This window comes from Drosophila yakuba, chromosome 3R (assembly GCF_016746365.2).
Source record: "Drosophila yakuba strain Tai18E2 chromosome 3R, Prin_Dyak_Tai18E2_2.1, whole genome shotgun sequence".
NCBI classification, from domain to species: Eukaryota; Metazoa; Arthropoda; class Insecta; order Diptera; family Drosophilidae; genus Drosophila; species Drosophila yakuba.
In genome coordinates this window covers 9,615,939-9,638,127 of record NC_052530.2, presented here as the reverse complement: position 1 = coordinate 9,638,127, position 22,189 = coordinate 9,615,939, and the positions used below count along the sequence as shown (strand labels likewise).

At 41.5% G+C, this 22,189-nt stretch overlaps 1 protein-coding gene across 2 annotated transcripts in view; it reads right to left on the bottom strand.

Moving 5' to 3' along the window:
- LOC6536137 (homeotic protein proboscipedia) overlaps nucleotides 1-22,189 on the bottom strand; it is a 32,976-nt gene that overhangs the window by 2,631 nt on the left and 8,156 nt on the right. The window contains exons 3-7 of one of the 2 annotated variants that reach the window (XM_015192097.2): nucleotides 17,125-17,139; nucleotides 1,603-1,760; nucleotides 1,313-1,427; nucleotides 347-478; nucleotides 115-287 (exon numbers count right to left, since the gene is read on the bottom strand). In XM_015192097.2, coding sequence (XP_015047583.1) covers nucleotides 115-287; nucleotides 347-478; nucleotides 1,313-1,427; nucleotides 1,603-1,760; nucleotides 17,125-17,139 — 593 coding nt within the window. The remainder of the gene's footprint in view (nucleotides 1-114; nucleotides 288-346; nucleotides 479-1,312; nucleotides 1,428-1,602; nucleotides 1,761-17,124; nucleotides 17,140-22,189) is intronic. The other variant, XM_002096702.3, reaches the window with a different exon arrangement.

The window sequence follows — 22,189 nt, the reverse complement described above, 5'->3', positions numbered from 1 at the left end:
ACTTAGAACTCGCACTTAATTCATGAAAATTTAATGTATTCTTATAAGCTGTTCCATTCATTTAACCCCTAAGTTTTTTTTAAACAGCACTCGTACCATAGATGTCTGACTCACCTGACCATCGTCTTTCTTCTTCACCTTGATGGGACTGCTCTCCTCAATGTCCTCATCGAGGCTCACACTAGATGCCACACTGGAGTCGGCGCTGATCACATTTGAGGCGGATACGGTGGTGCTGCCCATCAGGTTGGAGGAGATGCCCGTTTCCAGGGACGAGTTTGGAGTCACTGGGTATTCAAAAATAATCATTAGAAATTTTACCATATTCTATTATAATAAAACCTACGGCTTCCAGCACTCGGGTTGTTGTTGGTGGCGCTCGGCGTGTTGTTGTTGTGACCCCGGGAATTCGACGTGGAATCGGGTATATCATCGGAGGGCAGTTCGCAGCCTTGACACGATTTCTTCGAATTGGAGTCTGCATTTCACGGGAAGATAGGATGAAAGCAAATCAGTAGGTATATGGCCAGGAATATTGATGATTTGTTTTCGTAAGTGGAAGACTTAGAGAATAGGAGAGGGGAGGGGAGGGCCGAGAACCATCTCGGAACTCTCACGCGAAAGGGGTTAGCACGTCGAGGGCCGCCCTGCCAAGAGTCGTTCCATCCCATCCAATGCTCTGACAATGATTGATAAGCTACACCATCTCTTACTTCTGCGTAAAAGCCTCAGAAAGAAAACCAAGCAAAACCGAAAAGTAAAAGTGGAACAACTTGTTGGTAAACCCCAAGAGCGAGTTCAAGTTTTTTTTTGGTTTCTGAATCCTTTTAGGCAATACGAATCGAAAACATTTTATCTGAAATCTCATTCATTTGCTGCACATGGGTTTGTCCTAAGTTTTTCGCAGTAAATAGTTTTTCTGAATAGCTAAGAGCATCTGCATAGTTAGTGGTTTTAGAGCGCACTTAATATCGTATATTTTGAAAATTCAATATTATTCTGTAACTGCTATCAATGATAAATATCTGCAAAATGCAACATATTCTTAGAGATATATAGACTGGAAAATAAATAGCTTTAAAACACTTTCACGTTTTTTTAAATTAATGTTAAACATTGTAAGCAGGTTTATCAAGGGAGGGCTGGCGCTCTTTTTACAAATCTAGAAAAATGTACGAGACTGATGGAAAACAAGAGAGAATGCTATAGTCGAGCGTTATTTATGGCAAATAAAGAGAACTAACAAAAATGTGAAAAAATATCTAATTTAAAATATAATGTAATCAATCATGTATGTATATGCTCTACTTACTACTGTCGGACTGATCATCGTCACCTTTGAGGCTGTCCTTGTTGTCCTCGTCGTCCGTTTTTGAGAGCGTTTGCCTCTTGTGCTTCATGCGGCGGTTTTGGAACCAAACTTTTACCTGCAACAGAGAGATGGGATTAGCTTGAGTTCCGTCCAGGTGTGTGCAATTAAAAGAGTGGCAAAGTGGGGGGAAGGAGTCGAACTACCGGCAGTGAGCAATTTGTCAGCGGAGTAATGGAATTCCGCAGCCGTGTGCGAATGCAGCGGAATAAATTGCATTGCGGAGCACTCACCTGTCGCTCCGTAAGGTCCAGGCTGGCAGCTATCTCGATCCTCCTTGGGCGGCATAAATATTTATTGAAATGGAATTCCTTTTCCAGCTCCAGCAGCTGGGTATTGGTGTATGCGGTTCGGAGTCGTCGGGGCAGGCCGTTTTCTGGAACGAATTCAGCTGCAATTGAGAAATTGCATTTTGTTCGTTTGAGACTTGCGGAGTGAATGTGAATTTTTTGTTCAATTTTTTGTATGTATTTGTTCTTCGAGGCTTTCCCACCAACATGTCCCCGGGTGGGCGTGGCCATGGTACATGCGTCAACAAATTGCATTCGCGGTGGGACCCGTGCTTCAAGGATTCCACTCCTCAATCTCCGCCCGTAATCAATCCATCAGCTCTTCAGAGGGCATAACTAATTCAGCAAAACTCGCCCAACTAGATAAGAAAACTTTCAGCACTCTCCAGCAATCCTGCCGAAAAGTGCAGCTGATGCCGCGCCGTAAGTCGCTCGTCTCGAGCGTTTTTCCTTCGCCGCCGAGTCGCGACACTCGCAGCTCGAGCGTTAAGTAATTAACAAAAATCTAATCAATCAATCAGTAAGGCAAAGACGTGCCCACAGCAGGGCTCTCAAGTGGTTCGGCTACCAAACGGAAGCCGAAGCCTCAGCCAGCAGCTTCAGTGGAAAGTACATAGCTCCCAGGGGGAGCGTGAAAAACTTAATTTGAATAGCAAAGGAAAATCTATTTTTATTTTTTGACACTCCAAGTCCTCATTGAAGTGGAAGTATTTGGGTCCAATGTGTATTATATTAATTAAATTAACACGTTAACGGAACTGCCAAAATTTGTATTCCTAACACTTTCTGAGCCTAAACATATCTTAATAATAAGTATGTCGCAAAAAAACAGTTAAAACAGATGTAACTTCTTAAACACATATTTATATGTGAATATAATAAACCAGCATTCATTGAAAACACCTATGCCATTTGTATGAACTTCTTAAGTTAAAGCTAACTGACTTAAATTTCGAAATCAATCAGGCCTAAAAGTGAATTCTAAACCAATATATGAGGAAAACTTATCCAAAAAACCAGCCATAGAATATACTGCCATATAGAGCGGGATATAAAATGATTACCGTTTAACATCTCGATACTAAAACGAGTTCTAATGATAGGGATCAGAAAACTGCTAGGGACATAAACTCAGCGAAAATAAATTTTCCCCAAATAAAACTCGCATTGAGTAGTAAATAAATGCGCATATCATTTTAGGAAACGGGACATTTTGCTACCTTTCCCGCAGTTCAAATTTTGCCACCTTATTTGCATTGATGCGATTGCAAAATATTTTTGTATTTTTTCGCCACTTGCCTTTTGGCAACAAGCACGACGTTTCCAGCTGAACGAGCTGCGTAAACAGAGTCTCAATAGCGGCAAATGGCGAAAGGAACAGGATCCTGGCAGCAGCAGGACGAGAAGCAGGACGAGGAGCCAGACATAGACACTGATTGAATTACAGATGCGAGCCCGAGTTCCTTCATCAATACTCGCAGAGCGGATGCCATAAACACCACCTGGTGGGGCACACACACACACCAACACACAGGGATTCAGGCGAAGGGCCATTTCCCATCTCCCATCTCCCATTTCCCAGACCCAAGTCGCATGTACTTGTGCGAAAAGTGCCCAGATACAGATACGGAATGAAAGCATAAATTTCGCACAAAAGTTGCACCCGAAAACTGTTTACGAGCGAACTGAAACTGGAGGCAGTGGCACACAACGGCAGCCAGCGGCAGCCAACGAAAACTGAAAAGTAAAGTGCACAAAAGCAGAAAATATGATTTCCTTTTTGGCGACGACAAGCAAAAAGATAATTTTCTAAACCCGAATCGGGCGGAGGACGGAGGGCGTGGCAGTGCCAGAGCAGCAGAACGGTAGTCTGTGGGCGGAAGGGGGGAATGGGAAAGCTGCAAGGCAGCCAAGTTGAGTGCAGTTTCTGCAGCCTGGTCAAAATGGAATCCAACCATACAGCCCACATTGCCAACTCCCCAAATGACAGCTGGCTGGCTGGCTTTGGCCTTTTCGAGGTGGCCTGGAAATTACGAAATGAATTTTGTTTTGTCATGGCCAGAGGGCTGGGGAGACATTGGAAATGTCATCAGCATGGATGAAATGCCGGAAAAGTCAGGATGGAAACTTATCAGCAAACTACGAGCGAAGGATACTTTGCAGCTGCCTTTGGATTAGGTTACTGCGAATGATGAGTTTCGGTTGGAGGGCGAGAAGCTCCAGGCTCCAAGCTCCAAGCTTAATTCTGGCAATCATCACTTGGTATTATTTGCTCGTAAATCTCCGCCCTGGTCTGCGAATAAAATTAATTTCTAAGGAAAGGAAACGCTCCTGATGATTTACAGCCCTTGGCATACACTTATACACTTATTAACTGCTTGAACAGCATCATTTACATGTTAACACTAAAACGCACTCGTTGTCCACCAACAGGACCTTTCTTTCGCCACCTCTCCTGCTGAAAGACAGGATTTATGTTTATATTCCGGGCTAAACTAACCCACCAAAAACATAAGGGGGCACGGCAGGAAAGAGTTTGGTCAGGACTGAAACATTTAACGCATTTGCCGCTCTTTTGGGCTGGAATTAAAATAAGCGTAAATTTTGCAACAATTGCACAAATGGTAAAAGGGCGCCGAGGATAGTCAAGTTTTTTGCTATAAATGCATATTATAATCAGTACACAGGAAGAAAATAATCATAATCCATTATATCATATGCAAATACATATATTTTCGATACATAAAGCTCCCTTAATCATAATGTACCACAATACCATTCCAGAAATCCCATGTGTCCCCAAAAGAATTCAATGTTTATTGGCTAATATTCTCCTGAGGCTTTCTAAATTCCTATGTTATTTTAATTATTAAAAATGCAGTTTTTCTTTTTAGTGTACTGAGCCCACCTCACCCCCTAAATCATCCGCCCCGCCCACTCGCACGGCAGGGAATTTTCAGAATGAATGGTACACTCGTGGCTGTTTGCCTAACGCTAACTACTCGTGAACTCTTACGTAAGTAGTTGGGGATGGGCGGAATTTTTTGGGCTCGACCATCTCGACCACTTGCACATGACCGCAGTCCATAAGGATGCACATTAAGGACATTTGTGGCCGGTCAACAAGGTGGACCCGTACCAGAGCATAAGCCCAAGCCCAAGCCCTAACCCGAGCTCGAACTCGAACTCGAACCCGAACTACAACCCGGACACCGGACTGACCAAAGGTGGCCACTGGCAAAAAATGACCTCAATTTATCTTGTAGGTTTTCGGTCGGTCTAGCCGGGGAAGGGGGACCTTTTGCCTTGACTTGGCCTTAAATTATGTGAGCTCTCTGCGGTTGAGCGGCAACGAGTTCGCTAAAACTTTAAAGGCCAGGCGATCAGCTCAAGTATCTGCAAGTACCGAGGCGGATTCAATCAAATTGGGGGAAGACACAATAAAAACTGGGAGACAATGGCGAGGAGGCTCAGTAGCTGAAAACTCCAAACTCCAAACGCCAAACGCTGATGCGCGATGCAGTAGAAATTCTCATTCAGCAGCACAAAAAGATACAGATACAGTCGGAGCAACAAATGCTGGACGTGGATGTGGACGTGTATGTCTTTTTGTTGCCGCGGGTGTGGGCCGACGAATGCGCAAAGAGCAGAACCATTAATCATTCCGGCCAAAGGAAGACAACAGCCAACAGCCAACAGCCAACAGACATCTGACGACGACGTCGTCTTTGGAGCAATGGAAAAAGTCAATTTCCCATGAAAACATTTTGTATCTGCATCCACTTGATATGCATTCAAACTAAACCATCTCAGGCCAACTTAAGTGCGTGCTCTCCAAATAAATATCTATATATTGTTGCCTAAGCCCAGATTGAAAATATGGGCGATATGGATAACGGATATCAAAACCCCGAGCTGAATGTCTTCAATCATTTAATTGTGAGACTGATTGACAGTTATATGAAAAGTATAACAACTCCATAAATGGCCGGGTCCTTTCCTCGGGATTAGTTTTAATTAGCGGACACGAAAGGGTTCAAGGGTGGGTGGTCCGAGATCAGGACGCAGAGGTCCCAAACCAAGCCAAGCCGAGTCGAGCATCGGTGGCCAGACCAACAGACATTTCCGCTTTCTTTTCAGTTTGCCCAACTTTACTTTAATGCCATTACCACCACCGACCAAAGCTGCCACAGCCGAAAGATAAATTAGAGAAATATATTTAATGACTTTTCATGACCAGCAAATGTCAACAATACGAACATTTACACAAACAGGGAAAACAAACTCAAAGAAACTAAAGACTCAGGATTGTTGGCCAGGACAGAAGCTGAATGGGGACAGTGTTTTGCTCCGCTGGAGGTGTGAAAATTTTTGATTAATGTTGAAATATTTTACCATAATATTTTTACCTAATAGTTGGTATGCTAGGTCAGAGATCAAGAAAATAATTCGGAGTTGTTGAATATCAATTGCTTGAATATAAATGTTGTAGGTCTAAGTAGGAGAAGTGGTCTTATAAATTTGGTTAATTGCATGGAATAATGTATAATGGTTTTTAATAAATAATAAATACCATAGTACCATTCAAATTCAAATAAGTTCTTTAAATATATTATTTTACAAATTTACTGACTCGTATATTTTTTGTTCTCTTAGATATTGTATTAGGATATGAAAGGTAGTAAAGGAAAATAGAAAATCAGATAATAATGACTATTTCCAGTCTTTTTAAAAGTATTTCTCGTTTGTTTTTATTTTCTCTCCATGATTTATTTAGATTTTCTCACAATTGAAAATTTTTCAAATTGAATGACACAGATGAGAGATGGCACACTGGGAAATGAGAGTTTGCCTAACTACTTTAAAGCGGTTCAAATTGAAAAACTTTCATCGTGGCCCAGCGGTTTGTAAATATTTACGATATTTGTATTATATGTATATTGTGCTCTTTAAATACATGTGCTGACTGCGGAGGATAGGGAAGCTGGGTGAACTGGAGCTGAAAAAATGAAAAGATATTTCTCGGTTGCCATGGAAAAATGAAAGCTGTTTGGTAAAAAGTTTGCCCACCGCTTAAGCCAGGTTGCCACTCCCGCTAGCTGTCATTTTGGCCTGGTGCGTTGCTCTGCTCTGCTCCTGCTCCTGCTCCTTGTGTCACTTCGTCCTGCGAGCTCAAAATATGAAATCCATCAGGGATGCTAAGAGCTGTCAATCAAAATCAGCGAGGGAAACTTTTTCCAGCACTCCTTCTCCCTCACTCATGGGGTAAAATTTACATTTCCGTGGGGTGGAGAGTGCTCCGGGTGGGGTGGATTATGTTTTTGCATGTCTGCCAGATTGAAAGCGAATTAAAAATGGGAGCGGAAAAAACTGCTTAAAGCCTCATCGCAGTCAATGGAAAATTAATGTCGATTTAAGAGTTCGCTCCGTCGGAAATTGATTTTCGTTTGCAAAACTAAACCAAGGCTCGACTCGAATGCGATTACATTGGAATGACTGACAATACTTGTTTCCAGCCGATCTGCTGTGGGATTCCCGAACAGAATTCCGCACAATGGGTGCGCTCTTTGGTATTCGCCAACAATGGACAAGAAAGCGTGCCGCCTCCGATCCGTAGAAACGAGAATGATTAGTCCCCTCGGACTCAGTTGCATGAAAAATTATTTTACGAGTAAATTGTAAGGCCCCTGCACACACAAGTCATGCGAACCAGACAATGACAAATACCGGAGCTGAAGGCCAAAAATAAGCTTACGATCGTTTGAAGTCTAACACCTCCTGGAGCCAACTACCAACCCAGATTCACCTCGCCATGAATGAATAATGCCCCTTAGAGATGGGCAAGTGATTACACATTTCCACGGGTTTTTCAGCGCTCACGCACCATGAATGGAGCTACGAAAGCACTGCACGAAAAATATTTCGGTTAAAATTGTTTTACAATCTCATTTTTTTAATTTCTGAGAATCGAAGTCTGTAATGCTATCTTGTTGAGTTTTGGCGTGTTTACTCAAATCATGAAGTATGGTCTTTAATTTAGATAGCCTTAAGTATGCCCGACACGGTATCACCTCTAACTGCGATTGGGGAGCAATAGGTAGCAGCAGCACCTTCAGCAATGGCGGACTTCTGAACGAAATATACCCCTGGTTTCCTTATGATTAATCAATATTTCTGTTTGAGTTGCAACAAAAGCGTCGCGTTGCCAAGAGCCAAGTGGCAGGCAGTACCGACGGCTAAGAATGACTGAATGCTTGACTGGCTGAAAGAGCGACTGAAGTACAGAAATTCTGAAATACTGACTGACGATGTCGCTGGCATTTCTTTCTTTTTGGCTGCCGCGTTTGACAGATCAGCGTGTGCTGACAGCTTTTGTGTCCGATCCTCTGCCACTTTTGTTGCTATATTTGTTGTTGAGCAACACTGAGCATAATTAATGATGCGCGGCTTTGGGCGCTTTTGAGTTTGGCGCTGCCAATGGAGTTTCATTGTTCGATCGCATTGGTTTCACGCCACTCTGTATGGCTACGGCCTGTATCGCGATCTCAGATGTACCGAGCGGAGTTCTGGCCTTTGATTGATCTGGCTACCGTTCATTTTCACGGTTTATTGCTGATGAGTTATTGAAAATCGAAACCAAAACAAAATTCCCAGTAGTCGAATGATAATTGGCTGTATTTAGGAACGGAGGGGTAGCATTGGGGTGTGTAATAAATGGAGGGGTTCTAAGCACATATTAGAAATATATAAGGAATCTTGATCGTAATAAACGTGTAAGAAGCTTATATAAAGAGCAAGTTCTTTGGGATTAAAATGAAACATCCTATGTTTGAACAATAATTTTAATCATTCCAGTCTCTACAGAAGAAGCGTTCTCAGGTTATTTCCGCTCGATTTGAGTCACATTTAAATGCAAGTAATTCCTACTATTGGCTGCCACCCCCCCGAAATCAGATTCCCAAGCGGTCGGATAAGAAAACCGCCAACTCACGGCTGGTGGCTGGTCAGCCACCCGAAAACCGGAGACGTTTGAGGAAATTGCAGGGTCCCGGCAGGAAAACCCGACCTGTGGTCAGGCCGACTGCTCCCCGCCTCAGGGCGCAAATGGAAAACTCGCGGGTACAAATAAATAATATAAATTGGGATTGAGGGGAGAGCGAGTGACTGGAAAAAGTGGCGAAGCTCAAGATGAACCTTCGCTTGAAACAACGAAATAATGCCTCATTTTTTCTTATCGCCGCAATAAAGCTGAATAAACGCTTCATTTCCATTTGTCTCGCAAGTGAATCGCCCTTAGCCAACTTCAGAGTGGCCGCGTCATTTCTAGAGCAGGGGGATTATATCTGGAGGGGAGGGATCTGTGGGTCTCTGACCACCCAGTCGGATGGCCACATCACAGGGTACATTTTACTGGGGAGCCGCTGGAAAAAAACATTACATTTACACGCCAACTTGGTTTTTTGCCTGCGATTTTTCTGCTCTGTGTTCTCTCCTCCATCATCGTCGTATTCTTTTCCCACTTCTTGGAGCGGCATTTTTATCGCTTCGTAAGTTTTGCTTATTTTAAACACGAACAGCAACAACAGCTCCTACAATAACAACAACAACCGGCGGCAAAAAATTATATTCATTGTGAAAAAAATAGGAAAAAGAGAAAAAGCAAAAGTCACTTCCGGTATGCCAAAGGCAAACGCGAAAAGTCTGCGAGTGTAAAGAACGAGGAATGGAGACCGAGAAAAAGATGGTCAACCTCTTAGCCGAGTGGGGGTAGCTACTGGCCACAACTTGAAGAATTTCCCTCATCCAATGAAACCGACGAATACGAAAATAAACCTATTCCACGTACACAGCAATTCGAATAATATATAACACCAAATACTATTAAGTATACACTCTTTCGAGACTACTATCCTATTACTTTCCTTGGTTTAAAAACCAAGCTTTAGAGTTCCGATTAGAGTTACTAAATTGTAATGTCAACTTTATTGAAAACATAAAAGTAAAATGGCTAGGATACGATCAGATCTTAATTCAATTATATTATAACATTGTTTCTTATATAAAATACTTTAGATTATATGAATTAACAATTAGATTAACTAAATACTTCCTCATCCCATTCCAGTTTTAATGGCACCTGACCAATTAACTCTGAGTATTTACATTTTGCTACTTTCAAAGCTTTCAACGCAAACCACTTAGTGTATTTGAGCCACAACAATAGAAAACTATTTAAAAATGCTATAAATCTTCTGAGCAACTCTGTTGCCGGCTAACGCAAATTGGTTAATTAACTATGTCCGAGCAACTTATACCCTAACGTATTTAAAGTTCACTTGATTTTTAATTACTGAACGACGTTTCAAAATAATATTTTAGGTTCATTATTTTTAAGGTTATTTAGGGTATTTTTTTGTAATATTTAAATTAATCTACCTACGAATTACTATTCATCGTAGGCCTGCTTTCTTCAGTATTTACTTGTCGTTCTGGCCAATCAACAAGTTTTTAGTTTCAGTTCAGTTTAGCTGCCGCCACTGAACGCAAAAGCTTTCTGGCCTGTCGCAAATGCAAATTAATAAACGGCTCCGACGGCAGTGGCTTTAATTGCCGGTCAGCACCATGCCGTTTCCCGACAACATGGCGTATGCGTGATGCCATCGCTGATAATTGAATTTCAACGGTGTTCGCATGCGTTCAACTTCAACTTGCAGCTCGTCGACTTGCAGCTGTGCGATTGGAGCCGGACTTTGTGCTGGAGCTGCTGGTGGTGCAGGCTTCAATTTGCCACAAGCGCCGCCTTTTCGAAATGAGTTATGGCCAGTGGGCTCTGCCAGTAAAAGTACGCACATTTTGCCACGAGTGCACTCGAAATAAATATTGTCAAGAGGGCGAAAAAATTGCACAATCAAAAGCATTTCACTGTAGACTGCAGAGCATGTAGAACTTGAAAATGTTTTCATTCATAAGGAACTGTCCTGACACGGACCTTCTTAAAACTATTTTTATGAAACAAATTTGTTTAATAACCATCATTCATTTCAAATAGTTTGAGCCTAAATTAATCAATTTTTTAGTGCAACAACATATGTATATTCACTAGTTCTTCAATGATTTCTCTGAGTGCGCTGAGAGAATTTGTCCCCTAAAATATGCGGTTCGTGTGGATGTTACTGCAGTTGCTCAAGTTGTTCTTGTGGATGTGGATGTGGATGTAGCTGCTGCTGCTCGGTCGGCTTGCTCTGGCTGGTTGCCTGGCCGATATTAACCCTCGAGTCAAAGTCTTGAGACATAAATCATTTAAATCACTGAAACATGCAACTGCCTGCCACTAGCCTGCTGAACTGCTTGAGGTCCTTGTTCTATGGCAAAGACATTAAATAAATCGCCTGCTGCCAAATGTTTCACATACGAATTTGCCTAAGCAACTCGCTGTTTGCCAAAGTTTTGCATTTTGTCTTGCCACCCGTCAAAGTTTTGCGCCCCCTCCGTTCCGGGGGTTTTCCTACCCCCTCCGACTTCAGGTCTTACGTGGGTCGTGTCAAATACATGTGTAGCTCTTGCCGGGGCATTACACACAGGTGGCGACATATGCTAAATGTCACATAGTTCCTCGGGCCACACGTAAACGTATGTACTTACGTTCGAATGATATATAGACACATTTATTTGGCTTATTTATGCATACCCTGGACATGGGACCATATAACCATCGTCAATTCAGCTTGGCCATATTTCAGGCAGTTGTTGCGAATTGATGAAACGATTATAGAATGATTGGGAACGATTAAATGGGTGTCCGCAGGGAGAAAGATATATGTATGTATGTATATTGATAGACATTGTATTACTTCTCATTGCAATCTTCCAAAAATCGATTTGGATACTTGTACGCGGCTTGCCTGTTTGTAAATACATATATCTATAACATTGCCATCCAAACTCTTTAATTGATGAATTGTTCGTATGAATTAATAAACAATTACGTTATATCATATCTTACTATTAGATGAAACTTTTCTGTTGTGAGCATTACAGTTCTCAGATACAATTTCAACATTCTGGTACTGATAAATGAAAACTCTCGTTTTCACCAAATCCATATGCAAAACCAAATAATTCCCAAAAAACCCAAATCCCTAATACTGAAATTTGGTTCTGTCAATGTCATCAATTCCATCCGCGGGGCAAAAAGACATTTAAAACAAAAGGTGGAAAAAGCGGATCCGAATATGTTAGCCCTGCTCAGTGCAGTGGATGCGAAGGATGCGCACTGCCTTAATTGAAACCGTTTAAATTGCAATTAATCACCCAGCGGTGAGGATGCCACGAATGCTGCACAGTTGTTGCCGAGTGGCGCATCGAATCCGCGCGGGGTGGTGAGGGGCATAGGCACGGTATGGGAAGTGGGTATTTGGGAAAATGGGAAAATGGGGAGCCTTGTCTGAATTACTGTCACTGCAGTGACTAATTTTTATCCTTTTTTGTCCGCCGAGAGCTGACTCTTTGTTTTAATTTGCAGCGAATTAAGAAGCTTTTGGAGTTGAAGTTGCGGTAACTGTTTAATCGCTTTCGATATGCAGACTTAAGTTTGCGGTGGCAAGCAAATGGGGTGGCGTTTTGATAAGTGAAAATATGGGCGACAACCCCGCTGCGATGTCGCTCGGATGAGGATATGGCTACACTCGCAGAAATCGGTTTCTACGATCAATTTATGATGTATTCAAATAACATTGAGATTATTTTCTATACAATTTAATTCTATTTATATTAATTATTATCAAAAAAAGAAAAGTATTATTGTTTTTTCATGATGATTTTTTCAGACTAAAATATTTTTTTTGGTTTCAAATACTTTAAATTAGTTGGTTTGATTAACAGGGTGTCACATTTTTCGAGTGCACAGAAGACAGTAAACGGGCGGCGGTGTTATCACACCAACCCCAAGTCCCGACAAACTCCGCCGGACGCACGCACCGGATACGGCTGCGGATGAAGGTATGGGCGGGTCCGGACCTCGAGGGTGGAGTGGCTCCCTTTTTTTAAGTGGAAAAGTGGAAATAAATTAAAAATGGGTGGCATCTTTCTGGCTCCGAGTCTCAAGCGCCACAAGCACAAGCGTCTGCCACACGACGACAACGACGCTGCCGGCTTTGGCTCTCGGCTTTTTCAGAAGGTACAACTTTTGGATAAAACAGTTGAACTTCAAATGTGAATTTGATTAGGATATTTGCATAAAATTCTGTTTCAGCGCCAAGTACACACTGCGCTTCACATTCTCCCCTCCTGAGTGTGGGCCATAAAAATCCCTCGAACACAAGCCGAGGTTCGGATGGGGGTCCGACCTGAGTTGAAGCGTATGCTTGCTGCCGGAAACGGAAGTATATAAGTCAACCTAGATTTGGTTTAGTAGCAGCTCTGCTGATACCAAGGACAAATGGCCTTTCAGTCAGAAACTTGCCGAAGCCAGAAGCCAGGAGAGAGCGCTTTAAGGACTACATTATTTAAATTTGTACAACGGCGGTTGGCTAAAAGAAATTTGGCTGGAAAAAGTTTCGATACCTTATAGATTTTTTCCTTAATAATCTATTTAAAATCTTTGTAAAGCACACTTAGCTGTTTAACAAAAACTATACCCAAGTCTGCTTTTCTGTGTGGTCATTGATATTTTTATGGAAGCAGACATCTTTCCTCACGACTTAACAAACCGAAAACCATGTCTGAGAGATGTCATCGTTTAAACCTCATTATTGTGCGATGTCCTTATGCAATCCTTACGAAACTCTTCCCCATATCTTCCCTTTACCTCTGACTTATTCCGCCTTAAAAAGACACCCTCCCCGGAGCGGCACAATTAGTCTTGCCCATAACAGCAGCTAATAGTTTCGTAAATAGTTTTGGCCAATATTTACATGAGTTGCCTTCTGGCTGGCCTGCTTGTGGGTTTTGTTCCTTTTGTCTTTTGCTGCCATTGTGAAAATATTTGTCTTCAAACGGCCCATTGTCTCTGGCCGCTCTGCCATCATTCGGCACGCATCGGATACACTAAGAATTATTTATTCCAACTGTATTTCAACTTTCTTTTCACTTTAAAAAATGGTTCTGCAGAATATTCTAAATAAATAATAATATGAACTATATTCAAATGATTTGGTATTGAAAGTATCCTTATCATTATTTTTCAAAAAGTTCTTTCAAATAAAATGGCAAGCCATAATTGGTAAGGTAATTTCAATATATATGATTCATTCTACTGCATTCTGACTTTGTGTAGTATTTTTTTTAAATAGTTCGACTACAGTTTACCTGAATAAGAAATATAATATCTCTAAGTGCACACGCATCCGCAGTCGTCGCCGTCCACTGCTGACGTGCGTCTGTCTCAAGCTCTTTAAGGCTACGTCTGCGTTTGTATCTGAGTCTATGGGTTTGTTTCTGCATCAGTATCTGTTTATGTATATGTATCTGTATCTGCGTCTCCGCGTTTTTCTCGCCGTTGTCTGCCTTACAAAACGTGTTCATTACAATCCGCTTGCCGTTGCTTCTGCTGCAGCCGCTGCCGCTGCCAATGCCGCCGATCGGCCAAATGTGTCAGAGCTGAAACGTCATGATTAATGATGCAAACATGTGGGCCCGTCTCCGTCTGTGCGACCGACTCCGACTACGATTTCCAATCCGACTGCGAGTCCGGCTACCTTTACGACTCGAATGCGTTCAGGGGGCAGAGACAAAAACAGCCCGGGGATAGGGCAGGGCATGGGAATGGGAATTGGGAATGGGAACGGTAACATTTTATCAAGGTAAATTAGAAGACGGTACACCAAAATGTAAACATCGAACTGGGCAGCACTTGGACATTAGGCGAAATTAGAAATTAATCCTGCCACTAAACCACAGATGGAAATGCTTCCAAGGGGGATGGTGTCGGAAGATCCGACTCCCATGTTCTGGCCAGGGGTAGTCTCTTTTTTTGTCTACTTCTTCTTTTGGGGGCGGAACTTTAGAGGTCAGGCAAAATTAATGGGAAATCCTCATGACTGACAAGTCGGGGTAATAGCTTATACACACATCATAGTTGATCTATCGAGTGAAGCGCATCGAGAACGTTTCAAATTATTTTGGTAGAAAAAAGGCCTTATATTGGGAATATGGGAAAATAAACCAAATATAAGTTTTATTAAAGAAGGTTCAATATTCAAATATTTTGTTCAACAATGATTCTGATTCTGAGAAAAGAGTCCTTTTCCCCGATTCAAATAATGTTACAAATATTTTAATAAATACTATTTAAATAGTAATGTACACCTTTAGGAACCTATAATTATTAGGTACATCAACTGGAAATATCAGAAAAGATAATAAACCCTCTAATGTGCCTATGTGTGGTTAGTAACCGACTTGGCTAATATACAAGAGCCCCTCACATATGCCGTGCTTCCGGAGTGGGTGTTGGTTATGTCCTGTGAAATATGTAAGTACCCCACAGCCAGCCAATTACAGCACGACAATGCGCTGACCTCAACTCTGCTCCTAGTCCTGGCACACACACTTATGTACAACCTCGTTGCAAAGTGGTTACCGTTCTGTGGCCCAGCAGGAGATTCAAGGGGTAAGTTAGTCGCAGTGAGAGAGGCAGGGAGGGGTGGGCATGGTGGCTATTGCCAACGATACAATAATTGCCCTGGGCCAGGGCCTTCGACCGTCGCCAGTCGACATACACTGCAAGAAATGCAATAGGCCATCTTAAGATTTGAGTAGCTGGAAAAACTAAATACATTTCTTTAACTTTGAAAAGCGCATTGTACGTACAGTATTTTAGCAACTTATCGTACTTCATGTTTTGGATTCTCAATTTATTTCGCTTATGTTATCAGGGAAATCAAATACTTGTTATAACATGGAGAATATATGATTTCAGAGAACGGTGTGCTATTTAACCTAATGTCTTCCTATAGAAATAGGTCATAGATAGCCGAACTTTCCTTATTTTAAATTATTTACACAATTACGAACTAAACTGTCTAATAATTGCTTTAGCAAAATGAGATTCGCAACATCAATGCTAACTAGTCAGCCAACTTTGTATCATTACCCTTGCATTAAATGTGAAAAATTAGTTTAAAAGGATTCTAGTTGATACTGATCCATGAAGTTCGTGAGAACTGCAATGAGACGACAATGAAACATTGAGTTGAACCTTACCACAACTCTCTTTCTCTATAAGGCAACCGATTAGAATCAAAATAAATACACATAAAGATATTTACATTTAAGATGAATGAATACTTTTTTCAAGTGCACAGGCCAAAAAAATGAACGAAGCAAAAAGCAGACCAGCAAGAACCACAACCACTCGCCACAAAAAGCCGCCATGGCGCGGTCTTTCATTCATACTACATTCATACTCGAACAGGAACCCAAGGCATGCAATGGCCAGGTCGGGAAACCTGACATGTTCTTTTCGATCAGACAACGACGACTACCACCAAAAGGCAAAAAAGTGTATATATGTATATATACATTGAGGTGGGCAATAGGGGGCCTTGGCGGGACGGGGAGGGGAGGGGAGGGGTCCAGTGTTTGTCAATGTGGCTATTCGAGCCAGTGTGTGTGTGGAGTACCTCAATCGTGTAATTATTTCCTCCGCAACAAAGCCAAAAAGAGAATGAGAGAGGCTTTCGGAGTGTGGTGGTGTGTGTGCTGTGTGTGGTGTGTGTGGTGTGGGCCAAACTTAAACTGGTAGCGTGTTTGCGGCTCTCTCCCTTGTCAGCGAACAGAAACACGAACAAGATTGGTCTACATATATTTCTTAAATTATTTATATGTATGTACGCACACACAGATATGTATATAAAAAATGTTCGTGTTTTGTTCCTCAATTTAATTCAGGGAAAATGGGTATTTCTCCCTCTCTGCGTTTTTTATTTTAAGCCGTGTTTGCGTTGCTGTATCTCTCTTCCCTTCCCCAAAAAAAACATAAACCTAAGCTTTGGTCACGAACATGAAAAAGCGACGTTTCCGTTGAACCGTCTCCAAAATGGTCGACTCTTGATTGGCTCAGTTTTTTCTCCGTTTTTATGGATGATTTTGGACCTACTCTAGATGATTTCGAGACACAAAATGGTCGTCCCAACTTACCCAGATATTTTCCTGAGAAACGCTTTAATTATTTGGCTAAGCAAATTTTCAAGTGAAATGGCTATATAACCATTATAATTCACATTTTTCACTTTGCGGTTTTATTTAGATCCCTGTAGGCTGGCCGAAATTGGTATAATACGATTTAATCAGGCTGCTGCGGTTTCTGATTTTATATTACCGATTCGCCTTGAAGACTCTCCCGCAGCGAATGCAAAATGTTTTTGGTTTTTATGGTTTCAGGCCAATTGCAGAATCATATTGTTTGTGGTTGGTTATATTGCGCAATGGGTAAGAAATTGTCTGTTTAGCTGGATAAGTACTTACTAATGGAGTTATCACCTGAAAAAGAGGGAAAACACTTAATTAGGAATATGTTTATTTCGAAAGATAATGAAGTAATTTTAGGTATTTGCTTAGCTATTTTAAATAACATTTATGCTCTTTAATGGACTGTTTACAACGGCATTTTTTCATATTTTTTAGTATTAAGCTTGCCATGGAATTTAATGGATCTTTTAACAAAGAGATGAGCATAAAGAAAAACACCTAGACTCATACTGAAATCGATTAATGATTATTGAGGTGTGAAAATATTTCAAGACTTCATTTTCCTGCAAGATGCGTACTTGAGTGCTTCAACGTAGAGGTTTCGATATTAAAATATGGAGACATGCATCTTCGTTTATCTTTTTCGGTCACAAAGTTGCTTCAGAATTCCAACTACCCATTACTACATAAAATCGGCTAAGAAACTTCCTTTGCTGAAGTTGGCTTGTACCAAGAGTGGAAAATAATTAACCTCAAAGTTCGGAAAGCGGAAGTTTCCAAGCCGGTTTGACGTGGTCAACACATGCAGCACGTAACGAGCGGTCAAGTGGCGGTACTTCCTTAAACTCACTGTTAGTCAATTCTACTCTGAAGCCCAACTTTCTTATTGAGAAGTTTCGGTGGCAAAAAACCAGAAGGAAATCCCAGCCGGGCAAGTCTCAAGGAAGCGCTAAACTTCTACTTCTCTCAGAAGTATGTTCTTCGGCTAGGGAGGGGTGGAGCTCCCAAACAAGGGGTTGGATCTCGATGACGATGATGATGGGCAAGGCAAATAAAATCATGCTGTCGGAAATAATAGCGTCTAGCCTGGAACTTAATTCCTAATGGGTTGGGATCTAGTCTGCCCCATCTGTCTCCATCCTTTCCCATCGAACTGCTGCCAAGTTTATGCAGTTTCATAAGCAATATTTGATATTTTCGTGCAGCGGAAGCAGCTGCGTGATTAGCAAATATTTTCGTTTGATAATCAGCGAGCATTCCCATTTCTATATGCAGCTGATGCGAAGCTCATGAATATGACTGGCACTTTAAGGGTCGGTTCGGCTATTTCATTTAAAGATGGAACTATCTTTAATGGGTGAAGCTGCAGCTAAGTCCGGTTCAAGCTCTTCGGGATTTTCTGTTGATTTATGGACAGCAAAAAGCTGTCTGTATTTAAGAAATATCTTTAATATATTGTTAAATAATAATATATTATGTTAAATAGCAATATACTACATATTGGAATAAATATACTTAATGCATTAAATGGACAACATTTTTCTTTGAGCCACTCAAACTTTTTTGGTTCCCACTATTAACTTTCCCCTGAGTCCCACTTTAAAGTACCAAGTGAACCCGAACACACTTTCTAATCCTACCCGAATCCATTTATCTAATTGAAAATAATGTAGCGAGCTATCTATCCATCTGCGAGTATTGTATCTGCCCATGATTATTTTGCAGTTTAAAGTTCCTTATTTTCTCGATTTTGATCACAAGCCGGTTCAAGGCGACGGCTTGGACAACTGGGCATTGCCATTGCCATTTCCATTTCCATTTGGGGGCTGCTTAGGGGCGAATTCGGGCCTGACTGACAGGGAGTAGGTGTGACCGGGCTACTCATTCATTCTGACAGTTTTCCCACCCACTCTCGCACACGAAACGCAATTTGTTGGATTGTGGGCAGTGCCCCTCGAGCAGAAAGCACTCGGAAAAACATATTTAAAGGTTTCACATGAAGGTAAAAAATCCGAACGCCATTCCCAAAAGCCGATGAACTAACTATAACACCGTTTAAAGTTCTTTTCTTGATGGGAAACCTTTTCTTAACGGTTAAAAAACACTATAAAAATACTACATTTCTTCAATATTTTAAAAATTATCTGAACAGAATTTTAATATCCGAAATTCACCGATTTTTATATTCAGTGCTTGACGGAAAAAGAAATACAAATAGAGATTTAAGAAATTGCTTGAGGGAACCTCTTTATTTTGATCAAACCATTCAAATACTTTATATGATTTAAGACACATCAACGGCTACAAGCGGTGATTATTTTCTATATTAAAAAGCCAAAACGTCAAGGTTTTGTAAGAGTGTAAAAATACCACCACTTTTAAATAGAAAAAAAGTAAGAGACAGGTTTGCTTGTGGCGCCAAAAAGCATTTCTCGCAGGTCGCAAGTCGCAAGTCGCGTGTCTCTGGGCTTTCATTTCAGTGCCAGCCAGTCTTTCTGTTTTGTTTTTGGGCTCTTGCAACTAATTTTCATTTCCAACAGAGTGCACCTTTCGCCGACAGTCGAGGATGGGTGTGGGGCTGGGTGGAAATCTTATTAAAAAGTGAACAGAGTGCGATAAAATTGAATTTGCATTCAAAAGCCATTAACCGCAGCAGTCACTCCGCCTGCTATCCCCTCTGCACTTTCTAAGAATTTAAAAAACAAGCGAAGAAAATAGAGCTGGCGCAAAATCCTTCAACTGGGCTTTAATGCGAGGCATACACATTATTCGAAATTGGATCGAATCAATGGAAATTATTATTTTGCGCACATTTTGTTGACAGCTGGTGGCTATAAAAATCTATACGTGATATAGAGATATCAACAATTATTTTATATGTGCTTCGTAATAATCATGAGCGTTTTCACTCGGCTGGAAAAATATTTTTTTAATTGCATATCAATTTCACGCTCTTTACACCCATAGCCCACCACTCCGCATAGCCGTCATTCAATCAGCAGCGAAGCAACAAATTGTTCGATACCCATTTGGCCAATGATCTGAACGATGCGTTTATAATAATCACCACCCACACACCACCGACAACCCACAACCCACCACTCACCTGCCACAAACTGCCCTCCATTTTGGCCCACCTTTAACCACCGATTTCGAATTCAAGCTAAACGATTCGGGGCTATTATAAAGCCCGGGAAATCGTGTTTCCCCCGGTTCTCCCCCTCATGTGCTCCCCTCTATTGGTTCATAATTGTCCCACTTATTGCTATTTTTATGTCGTATTTCATCCAGCACGTTCGGTCCGATCTGTTTCATTTGTGTGAGCTGTGTATAAATTTTAATAATAATAACTCCGAAAGAGTTGTAACCACCAAAAATAAATGTCGTTGGGCATGTGTTTACATTTATGTTTCGAGTGCTCAATGATTGCAGTTTGTAGTGGGTAACAAAATATGTGAATAAATCGTTTAAATTATATTTTTAAGTTGATTCGTTCAACAACCTCTTTTGAATTTGGAATATCATAGATATACATATGTGACCGGTTTAGTTCGACTTTTACAAAAGTGACGGCAAAACAGTCGGTACACAAGTACATTTCTTTTATATAAATATCTCATAACCCAGCATGCAATTTGCTTTAAAAATCCGACCCCATCCAATTTAAGCAGAATCCATCGATCAACAAGCTGCGCAGATTGACATAATTATTGGTGCGCTGTATTGCCGAGCTCATCGCATGTCAATTAAAATCACGATTTTCAATGCAAATCAATCAGGGACTTCTGGACTTTGGCTTTGGCTTAGCTGAGTTCAGGAGTTAAGTCAACCACCGAGCAACAATTGATGTATTGATGTATTGCCCAACGGACTTGCCAGACATGAGATGATCACAAAGGTGGAGGAGAGTGAATGAGATTTATTTTTTGGCAAACATGTCAGACCGTTTACTGATGACAAATTCATTTTTAACACGACACAAAAGTGAAAACCGAGTGGGTATATGTTATATTATGTTATATTATAGAGATGTGTGCACAGGAAAGCTTACAATGGGCCATTGCAAGGCATATTTCCCAGAGAGCCGCTTATGTGGTCTGTCTGACATTGGACTGTTGCCGCCCTCTCGGACAATCTCTCATCCTTCAGATGAAGCATGTGCAGCCAGCCAGATAGCAAATACAAAATTAAAGATTCGCCTTTGGTCTGCGTTAAACGCAAGCTTAGCCCAGCCCAAAAAAAGGTCAAGTCCAAAATGATGGATGATGCTGTGACACTCACTCACTCACTCTCGCAGAATCTCAAGCCCACATATATTCTTAGGCAAGCATCCCCAAGTGACACATATCGCTCTCTGCGCCCCATTTGAAAGTTTGTGGCATGTTTTTCGGGGTTGCAAATGCGCCTTGGTTCTGCGATACTTGCAATCCTTATCACAGGTAGCTAACGCAATATCCGCTCTATAGATATCCCATAACTTTGCTATCTCTCCGCGCTCATCGCATAAATAATAACTGTTAACAGCGCCCAACAAGCCACAAATTAAAAACTACAAGAACCACTAAAAAGAATGGGAAGTTCTTGAAAATTTACGAGCACCGGAATCACGTGTCAACCACGCGCGCTCTCCGATTCAGTTTCAGTTTCAGTTTCATCCCACCCCCACTCCAAATCCCACCTAGCCACGTTGAAAACCCAAAGCTGAACCCAACCCAATCGCGTCCTGTCCCGAGGACGAACCCCTCCCAACTCAGGGGCTTCCGCAGCTGTAGATATGATGCATGACTCGGCGGAAAGCGGCGTCGTTCTCGCTCTTCCTGCCCGTCGTCCTTAAGGATTCACATTCACGTGCTAAGCGTATGCGAATTTAAATCTGTTTGCTGCTGGCGCCGAATTTGAATATGGCCAGGAACAGGAACGGAAGAAATCCTTTGGCCCTGCGGCTCGCCCCTTGCATACAAAACACAGGGGAAGTCAACAGCCGATGACAAACAGAAAATCCATTTTCACACAAACATTAGTTTTATTTAAATCACACTCACATCGAGGGGTTAAAGGGGCTACAGGGGTTAGCCTGGAGTTGGGCTACCACGTGTGCGGATAGGATTTCGCCCCTCCCAGTTGACTTTTCACGCTCTTTTAAATGCCGTTACATGTGACGGACTGCGGTGTCGAGATTCGGCAGCATTAATCAAAACTTTAACATGTGGGTGGATTTCGTCATAAATGAAACATTTTCATACTTATTTCGAGTGCTGACAGCTAAGGTAAGGAGATGCAACAGGAAATGATTTTGGTACGTGAAGATGTGGGCTCATACTTTAATTAAAACATTCACATT